The sequence below is a fragment of the Acinonyx jubatus genome, chromosome A3 (genome assembly GCF_027475565.1).
Source record: "Acinonyx jubatus isolate Ajub_Pintada_27869175 chromosome A3, VMU_Ajub_asm_v1.0, whole genome shotgun sequence".
Classification (NCBI taxonomy): domain Eukaryota; kingdom Metazoa; phylum Chordata; class Mammalia; order Carnivora; family Felidae; genus Acinonyx; species Acinonyx jubatus.
The window spans coordinates 63396370-63405147 of record NC_069388.1 but is presented as its reverse complement, the minus strand read 5'-3'; the positions used below and the strand labels follow the sequence as shown (position 1 = coordinate 63405147).

Sequence of the window (8778 nt, the reverse complement as noted above, 5' to 3'; positions counted from 1 at the left end):
CACTCCTCTTTTCAAAAGAAGCTGAGAGAGCTACTCTGTTGCCACAGCCCACGGTAAGGTGCATGTTCCACCCGTTTGGCCCATCTAGGCTTGGGCCTGGCCCTCTCATCGCATCACTGGAGCCCTCCCTACATCCAAAGTCCAGCCAGCCCTGGCTGGTCCCACCACCTCCAACCCGAGGCCCAGCCTGAACCAGCCAGGCTCCTATGCCTCCAATTCCACTATCGATCAGCATCCCCACCCCACGCCGTGGCAGCTTCCAGGTCATTTCATTTTAATCAGCTGTACGTCTCACTTGGGATGATCAGCTGTGTTGGCGCTGGGCAGTCAATTCTGCAGGATTGGAGGAGGGCAAGGAGAGGGGCGGGGTGGGGTCTCAGGACCAGAGCCCGGGGAGGGGGGCAAAGAGGAAGCGGTGAGCAGGCTGGAAGAGGTAGACTGGCCTCTCTAACCTCAGGCAGGCAGCTTTTAGAGGCCAGGGACTGGTACAGATTTTTTCCAGTTTTGCTTCCCATTCTGCAGCTGGATTGCCATTGTTTTTCTTTGAGGGAGGCAGGAATGAAGAGAATAGCCTCAGGTTGGCGGTTATTCTTCAAGCCCCTTATCCTTAGGGTAGGCAACCCAGGTACACAGAGGCCAATGCGCACAGGGAAGACTCAAGTGCCCTGGCTGGGGCACCGGGCAGAAGTGTGCTGTGTGCAGAGCAGGGTGCACACAGGGTGTGTATGCCCGTGCTCAAGCCCACCCATGGGCTGTCCTGGGGCCAGACAGACAGGAGGGATGGTTAATGTTGAGGCCTGCCTTCCCAGGCTGACAAGGCTCATGGGAGGGCACACAGCGGCACATACACTGTCCTCAGGGCACAGTCCACAGGGTTCCCAGGCCGTGGGGGGCTGTGCACAGTGGCTGAGCTGGCTTTTCCACCAGCAGGGCTTCAGTCGGGCCCCACCTCGAGCTCTGCCCTGGCTGCCCCTGGGATGTTGACCGCCTTGGCCATGGCTTTGAGGGACCCTGAAAGAGAATGGGCAGGCAGCCCATAAAAGGAGAGATCTGGCTGGAAATGGGGCCTCTTTTCTCTCACTCTCATATTTAAAGGGGCAGGGGCCAAATCCAATGTAACGTCGGTAGCAATCAGGGTAAAAGGGCAGACTGGGGAAGCCAAAGAGCCCAACTCCCCCTCTGCCCTCTGGTCAGAGTATGCCAGTTATGACCCCTGCCCCATTCCTTAAACGCAGAGGAAGGTCACCTAGGGGTGGGTAGCCTGGGAGTCATATCCGTGGGTTGACTAGAACAAGGGAATCCACCAGAATGGAGACCCACGAGACACGAGTCCACTGCACCGAAAGGCTCTGCATACACAGCCTCGTCTAGTTGTACCCGAGAGCCACTTCTTGCAGAACTAGGTAAACAGAAACTGCCCAAGCTACACACAAATATCTACAATATAGGCGACATAAAAGAAAACACATGCTGGACACGTTGATGCACTATGATGCACTGTGATATACACACATGTATATCAAACACGCATGCGTGCACACGCACACACACACACACACACACACACACCTTTATATGCAGACCTTGATTGCACGGTGGAAGGCCAGCATTCAGCATTGCATACATCTTCACTACTCACAACAAGCACTCATACCTCTCCTGCAGAGAATCTGTAGGTAAGGTCAGAAAGTGCACAGTAGAGTATTGGTGTTTGTACAGACCTGAGTAGAAACACAGGATGTGAGAGAGAGTGATGGATGCTAGATAGGAAGACAGACAGGTAGCAGGTGACACCCAACAGAGCCTAGGCCTTCAAAGCTGAAGGTTGCTATGGAGTCTGATCGCCTGTTTTCTGCAGTAGAGAGAGAGAGAAATGGGTACTGGACACTCCAAACTCGCTTTCTTTCTCTGGTATGTTGAGACAAGGAGGCATTTTAACTCCACGAGTTTGTCCTCTGTCCCCAGACAAAAAGGAGTCCGCTCCCTGGTTCACCAATCAAAGCCCCTCCAGAAGTCACTCTCCATCAGTCTCCATCAGCCACCCTCTCCTTCCACCCATCAGTTCTGGTTAGTCCGTCGGGTAGGGTCCATCCACAGCCTCTATACTGTCTGAGGCAGCCCCTTCTCTGGATTTCAGGTCCAAGTTCTGGGTCAAGTATGTGCCAGTACATTTTAAAATGCAGGTCTGGGATAGGGCCAGTTATCTCAGGCATTGTGCTGTGTACCAGAACAGAGTCTCAAGCTGGGTAGAATGCAGCAGCTCTTCCCCAAAGTCCTGCCACCTAAGTCAATAGTGCCTGAAGTGTGGCATCATGAGGAATGTTTCCCAGAGCAGTGAATGCATGCAGAGATTCTGACACTGCGTGCCAGACCTCAGAACTTGGAAGCTCTCGAGGTCATCCGGATGCCCTGGATCTAAGTAAGGACACACACAGAAACCTTCCCCTGCAGGCAAGCTTGCCCTGGGTGCACAAGGCCCCCCTTACGCGCACAGGGCACCTCTGGGCCTGGCGGCCTTTCTGTCCAGCCAGGCCCTGTGTAAACCCCATGGCGAGACTGGGGATGGGGACAAAAGGAAATCGGAAGTCAAAATTAGTTTGGAACCGGGCGCAAAATTCCAGGCACGTTTCTCCCTAATCCTCCTCACTTTGGAAATTAGACTTTCAAGTGAAGGCAAGTTTTCTGAAATTACCTCTTTGGCTCCTCGGGCGCAGGCTGCCCTGGCCCAGAGCGGCAGAGGCTCAGTGAGCCACCCCATCATAGGGAACTGTGGGGCCGGCGCAGGGCGGGGAGGCCTGGGGCAGGCGGGAACCCGGTTAGCAAAAGGCAGTGAGTTTTTTGGTTTTCCTTTTAAAGTGTAAACCAACTGAAGTGTCTTAGGGGCTGGAGAGAGATTCCACTCGATCCCAAAAGACGGGAAGGAATTTCAAGGAGACAGATGGAGATCCGTAAGGCAAGTCAATACAGTCACACGAGTGGCGAGAAGGTCGGTCCCTAAACTCCTCACACTACCTTTTCTTCTGCTCTCTCTACCCTCTGCACCCTGGCTACCGCTGCCCCCCACTCCACCCCACAAAAAGAGGATAAAACCTGTCAGCTCTGCTCTGGATGGGTGAATGGTTGGTTTGGTGACCTTGTGTGTTTACCCTTAAACAACAACAACAACAACCACAACCACAACAACCACAACCACAAGATGCCAAATACACCCCCAAAGACCCACAAGGGCCGCAGGAGGCTATAATTCCTGCGGACCACGGCCTGGCATCTTTGCTGAAGAAACCTGCCTGAGCCCCCTACCCCTTGCGCCCTCTGGGCCTTTCCTTCAGTATTTGGCTTTGGTTCTTTTCCGAAAGGCCTGCCCCCATCTTCCCCCCAACCCCCACCCCCACCTCCAGGAAAAAGCTCACCCCCAGCCTTAAAATTCTGCCCCAGTTCTAGTATCATAGTCGGAGTGGAAGTGAAGGCCGGGCACTGCACACCCCCCCCCCCCCCCCCCCCGGGCTGCGCACAGGGGCGGACAAAAACACCAGTCTCCGAGAGTGATAAGAAAATGGAGAATACTGTATTTGCTTTAGAAAGTTTTTACATATAGATAAACACGCAGTTAAGATAACAGTAAAAGCGCCCTACGGGGAGTGAGAGATATCTCCAAAGCAGCTAAGAAATACTTGGAATAGCTTTTGCATAAGAATACTACGGTCTCACTCTCCGCTTCTGCTAGCGACGGGGTCCCTCTGCCTAACCCAGCCCGCCATGCCACGCCTTGACTGCCAAGTCGACGCCAGGAACACCGAGTGGGAGGGGAACCCCAAAAAGGAAAGAGACAGGTGAGCGGGGAGGGCAGAGGAAGGGGGGGGGAGAGAGAATGAAAAGGGAAGAGGAGAAAAAGCAATATCATATACAGGCAATTTCTACACATATATTACAAACTGGGAAAATGACTGATCATTAAGATATACATAATTCATATAAAATTTTGAAATAAAAATAAAAATCTGTTACAGTCATAACTATTCTTTTTCCACATTTATAACCAGTACCCACACAGGCAGTGACAGAGTAGAGAGAAAAAGGTGCTTACGAAGAAAATGATTGTCTGCTGAACAAAAAACAGAAGATTGCATCTTGTTTGACCAATACTTGGACTTAAAAACAGAGAAAGAAAGAGAGTGAGAGAGGAAAGAAGAGAGAGCGAGCAACAAAAGGCGAGAAACATTTGCTATTTCCCTCTCGAGGAGTTCTTTTTTTTTTTTTTAAACAAATTCCGAACGGAGATGGCGGTTTTATTTTTTTTTCTCTTTTTGTCTGTTTTGCTTTTGTCGTCTTGTCGTCGTGGTGGTGGTCGGTTTTTGTATAGTCGACTCTTTTTAAATCGTTTTAAACTAGAGAGAATATTTTCCCAGATACAAATAAATCGTCATGCAGGTGGGGTGCCGGGTCCGTGGGAACCGAAAGGAGAAGCCGTGCTTGTCCTAGAAAGTATACAATTGTCACCTCTTTTATGTTTTCTGCCCGCAACATCAGCGTTTGTGACTGTCTGTCGGCGTCGCGGTCCTTTGGGGTGGCCGTGGCGGTAGATGGTGGTCAGGGTTGCTGATAGTTTGCGTTTCGTTTGTTATTTTTCTTGGTTTTTATATATTTTTGGCTGGGGTAGAAGTGTGTGTGTACGTGTGTGTGTGTGCGTGTGTGTGTGTGTGTGTGTATGATTGTGTATCCTGATTTCGGTTGGTTCTGGGGCTGGAGGAGGAAGAAGAGGAAGAGGAGGAGGGCGAGAAGGAGGAGGAGGGGAAGGAGGGGGAGGGGGAGGAGGGCGGCCTTGGCTATCATACATCACATTCCGAGTCGCTGGAGGTTACCGAGAGGATGGAGGTGCCGGTGTCCGCGCGTTCCGTCAGGCTGGACACGCTGGTGGTGGGGCTGGCCGCCGTAGACGGCGACTCTGCCGAGCCGTGCGTGGGGCAGCCGGGCTCGGCCAGCGAACGCATGCCGCTCGGTCCGATGGCCTGGTGTTGGAGCCTGCGGGAGACAGAGAGCGGCACCAGCCCTTGACACAGCGGCCCCACCACAGAGCTCCGTCAAGCAGCCTCCCCGCGCCGGCGGCCGCCGATGCACCCCAACCTCCCCAACCCCACGCCCCTCGCCACCACCCCTGACTCTGCTCTCTGCACTCATTACTTCTCGCTACCCCACCCCCCCCACCCCCGCCTCCAAGCACCGGGCTGCAGAGCCCCCCAGCGCCGGTCTCGGCTCTCTTCTCTCCTTCCCGGGACTCGCTGGAGCTTCCCAAAGCTTCCCAGTTCGGAGCCGGCCTCAGAGGAGAGGTAGAACCCGAGGCCGGGCGCCTGGGGAGGCCTCCGGATGCAGCGTCCCGAAGGAGCAAAAGTCTGAGAGGGACAGGGTGCTTCTTCCTCCCCAGCCCCTGGGACTCTTCAGACTGAGCCGGCTGCCGGGAGCGGTCAGTCCCCGCAGCGCCTCCTGTCCCAGGTCCCCCAAACACACCCAGAGCTGCGGGGTGATCGTCCGCAGCCTCTCCCGGGCAGGACACGCTGGCTTTGCTCTCTGAATCCCTGCGCTGAGCGCAGGAGCAGGGGAAGAGAGAACCGAGAAGCCGGAAGCGGAAAAAGTGGGGAAGAGGAGCAAGAGAGAAAGCAGAGAAGAAGGCAGGAGCGGGTGCAGAGCGGTCTCCATCTGTCCCTTTCGCACCAGGCAGCCGCTGCCCAAGCCTAGAGTCTCTGAGTTCCTACCAGGAGGCCTTCCCCTGGACCCCGGGGAACTCCCCCTCTCAGGCGAAAACCTGGCTCTACAGGCAAGGGTGAGAGGGCGAGGGGCTCAGGCCTGGGCCACGTAAACGCAAACACACTCGCTCACTCTCCGGGAACTCACACCGGGCCTCAAGCCCCCGGCAACTGTCAGCAACCGGGGCTCCGCTCCCTGCGGTACTTCAGGCCCAGAGCCTTTGCAGGCTAGGTAGGGACACAGGCTCCTTACCAGGGCTTTTTTACCCAAGTTCCTCCCATCCCCCTTCCCTCCCATTCCGTGCCCTTTCCTCCTCCTCTTTCTTCTAGTTCTTTTTCTCCTGACTTCCCCCAGGCCCAAGTCTGCTGACTGGCCAAGCCCAGTCAACTTTGTGACTTTGTGGCCAACTTGCTGGTAGTGGGGTTGCTCCTATTCCTGGTGGCTTCCCAAGTTAATGTACCAAGGGGATGCTCCTTGACTGAGGCTTGAGGGCTAGCACCTGCATGCGTGTACACACACACACACACAGACACACACAGACACACACACACACACACACACACACACACACACACGGCCTTTCTACTCCCAGCCTGATTTTCCTGCTTCCCGTCAGGCAATTTGCAATGAAGGCCTGCTCAAAGGTGGCCACCGACCTTTTTCATTTTGTGGCAGAGACCCAGGTTCAGTTTCCTTTCCATGACATTGTGGATTCCTCCTGGGTTTTTGCAATGCATGGAAATAAGAACCAGATGGCAAGGACTGCTTTCCTTCCTTCCCTGTCTGTAGGCTCCAGAGGAGTGCTGAGCTGTGGAAGGGCTGAGCAGGTAGCAAGGTGCAGCAGGGCTAAGCTGCCCAGGGCTGGGACCAGGGGCCGTGGGCACTCAGGATCTCTCCCTCTCTCTCTCCCTCTCTCTCTCCACCCTGCCGAAAGCCCCTCTCCGACAAAGCAGCCAATAATCCCGCTGACCGTCCCTCTTCTGTGCGTCTGGGCAAGCAGAAACTTTTCTCCAACTGGCCAGGGGGTCGCGGCTTCTCGAGTGCTCGGCAGCCATTGGCACCCTGCCCCATCCGCCCCCATTTCAACCCCTCTCTCCCTCCCCAGCCCGGGAGAAGGTAGCCAGGCCGCGGGCCCGCCACTGACCTGTTCTTGGCCGCCGCGGCGCGGTCGCGCTGCCTCCGGTTCTTAAACCAGTTGCCTACTTGTGTGGGAGTGAGGCCGGTGGCCTGCGCCAGTTCGCGTTTCTTGCTGGGGTTGGGGTAGGGGTCCTGCAGGTACCACTCCCGCAGCAGGCTCCGAGTCCGCTCCTTGAAGCAATGCGTCTTCTGCTCGCCGTCCCAGATGGTGCGCGGCAGCGGGAACTTCTTGCGCACGCGGTACTTGTCCACCGGGCCGAGCGGGCGGCCGCGCAGCTTCTCGGCCTCCTGGTAGTGCGCCTCGAGCCACATGGCCTGCAGCTTGCCGTGAGACTCCTTGGTGAACTTGTGGTTCTCCAGGATGTGGTAGAGGTCGCGGAAGTTGCCCGTGTGGAAGGCGACCACGGCGCGCGCGCGCAGGATCGACTCGTGCTTGTTGATGGCCTCGCACGCCCCGGGGGCCACGGGCAGCGACCAGAGGAAGCGGCCCAGCCGCTCGATGTCGCCCGTCTCCTCCAGCGTCTCGCAGACGCTGGCCACCTGCTCCGGCGAGAAGTTGAGGGTGGGCAGCTGGAACATGGACAACTCTTCCGGGGGGGCCCTGGAGCCGCCGCCGCTGCCGCCGCCGCCTGCTCCGCCAGCACCGCCGCCTCCCGCACAGTTCCCGCCGCCGCCCGCGCCGCCGCCGCCGCCGCCCGCACCGTTCCCGCCGCCGCTACTCGCCAGAAGTAGGGAGCGGTGATGAGGATCGGCGAAGTTTGGCAACAAGAAGTGGGAGGAATAGAGGTCTAGGGGGGAGCGGAATACCATGGACTGACCTGAGAGGAGAGGAGAAAATTCAGGGAGAGGAAGAGAGAGGGGAGGAAGAGGAGGAGAGGGGCGATGAGGACCAGGAGGAGGGAGAGGAGAGGGGGGAGGAGGAGAAGGAAAGGAGGGGGGAGCAGGAGGAGGAGGAGGGGGAGGAGGAAGGGCGTAAGGGACACCCACACCCCACACACATCCACACACACACACACCCGCGCAGCCACATAGAGAGGGAGGAAGGAGAGCGGCCCGGTGCGCGCGCGCAGAGAACCCGAGACAGAGAGGGAGAGGAGAGGGAGAGGGAGAGGGAGAGAGAGAGAGAGAGTGAGCGAGAGAGAGAGAGAGAGAGAGAGAGAGCCAACCACCGCCGAGTCAAGATTCAGCGATTCCACAGCAATCGCCCTAATGACAACAGCCTCATAATATCTCCCCTAAATCCACAGTGAGTGCAGCATTGAAACATTTTGTTTCGCTTTTCTATTGGTCTGCGGCGTGTCGTTGTGGCGTTGCCACGGCAACCGCTGCCAATCACTGTCAGCCCTGCCAATCAATACCGAGAACGTAAGGACGGTTTTACCACTTAGCCAGGGTTGGGGGGGGGGGGAGGGGGAGAGGAGGGAAAGAGGGAGAAGGGGGAGAAAGAGATTTTTTTTTAATCTTTGCAACTCTTAATCTCGCCACTTCTCTCCCTCTCTCTCTCTCTCTCTCTCAGCTCCCTTCTTCCCTCTTCCCCAAAGAAGTTGATCCAGAAATTCAAAATGCCGTGGGCATAGAGTTGTTGAATGGGATGAGCAATTAAAGGGATTTTTGTCGGGAAGTGAGAGGCTCCCCATGCCGCCTGAAGGCCGAAGGCCAGCCCTCAAGTAGAGCCCGAGGGCCGGCCGAGCAGGCACGGTTTGCACACGGTGTGCACGTCGGGCTGTCTCTTTCTGCCTATGTGAGCACTAATACTGGTGAGGAAGAAAGAAGAGATGAGATCATGGGGCCCACCGCACGCTGACCCTAGCTGCTGCGGCGGGGTTCCCGGATTTCGGGGGGCACCTGGCGCCTGAGAGGCTGAGCTCAGGCCCCAGGGTGTTGGAAGCCGCTCTGGCCTCC

The 8778-nt window shown here is 56.4% G+C and overlaps 1 protein-coding gene across 1 annotated transcript; it reads right to left on the bottom strand.

The window, feature by feature from the left end:
- Positions 1-4826: 4826 nt before the first annotated feature.
- SIX3 (SIX homeobox 3) lies at positions 4827-7686 on the bottom strand. Its single transcript, XM_027072540.2, has 2 exons — positions 6884-7686; positions 4827-5019 (listed from the first exon to the last, which is right to left on the bottom strand). Exons 1-2 carry the CDS (start codon positions 7684-7686, stop codon positions 4827-4829), a joined length of 996 nt encoding a protein of 331 aa, XP_026928341.2.
- Between the last annotated feature and the right edge of the window lie 1092 nt (positions 7687-8778).

Excerpts from the sequence above, each read along its gene's own strand:
- SIX3 (XM_027072540.2), bottom strand. The coding sequence starts at position 7,686 with ATGGTATTCCGCTCCCCCCTAGACCTCTATTCCTCCCACTTCTTGTTG. Across the intron at positions 5,020-6,883 it reads GCCGCGGCGGCCAAGAACAG|GCTCCAACACCAGGCCATCG; the intron begins GTCAGTGGCGGG and ends TGTCTCCCGCAG.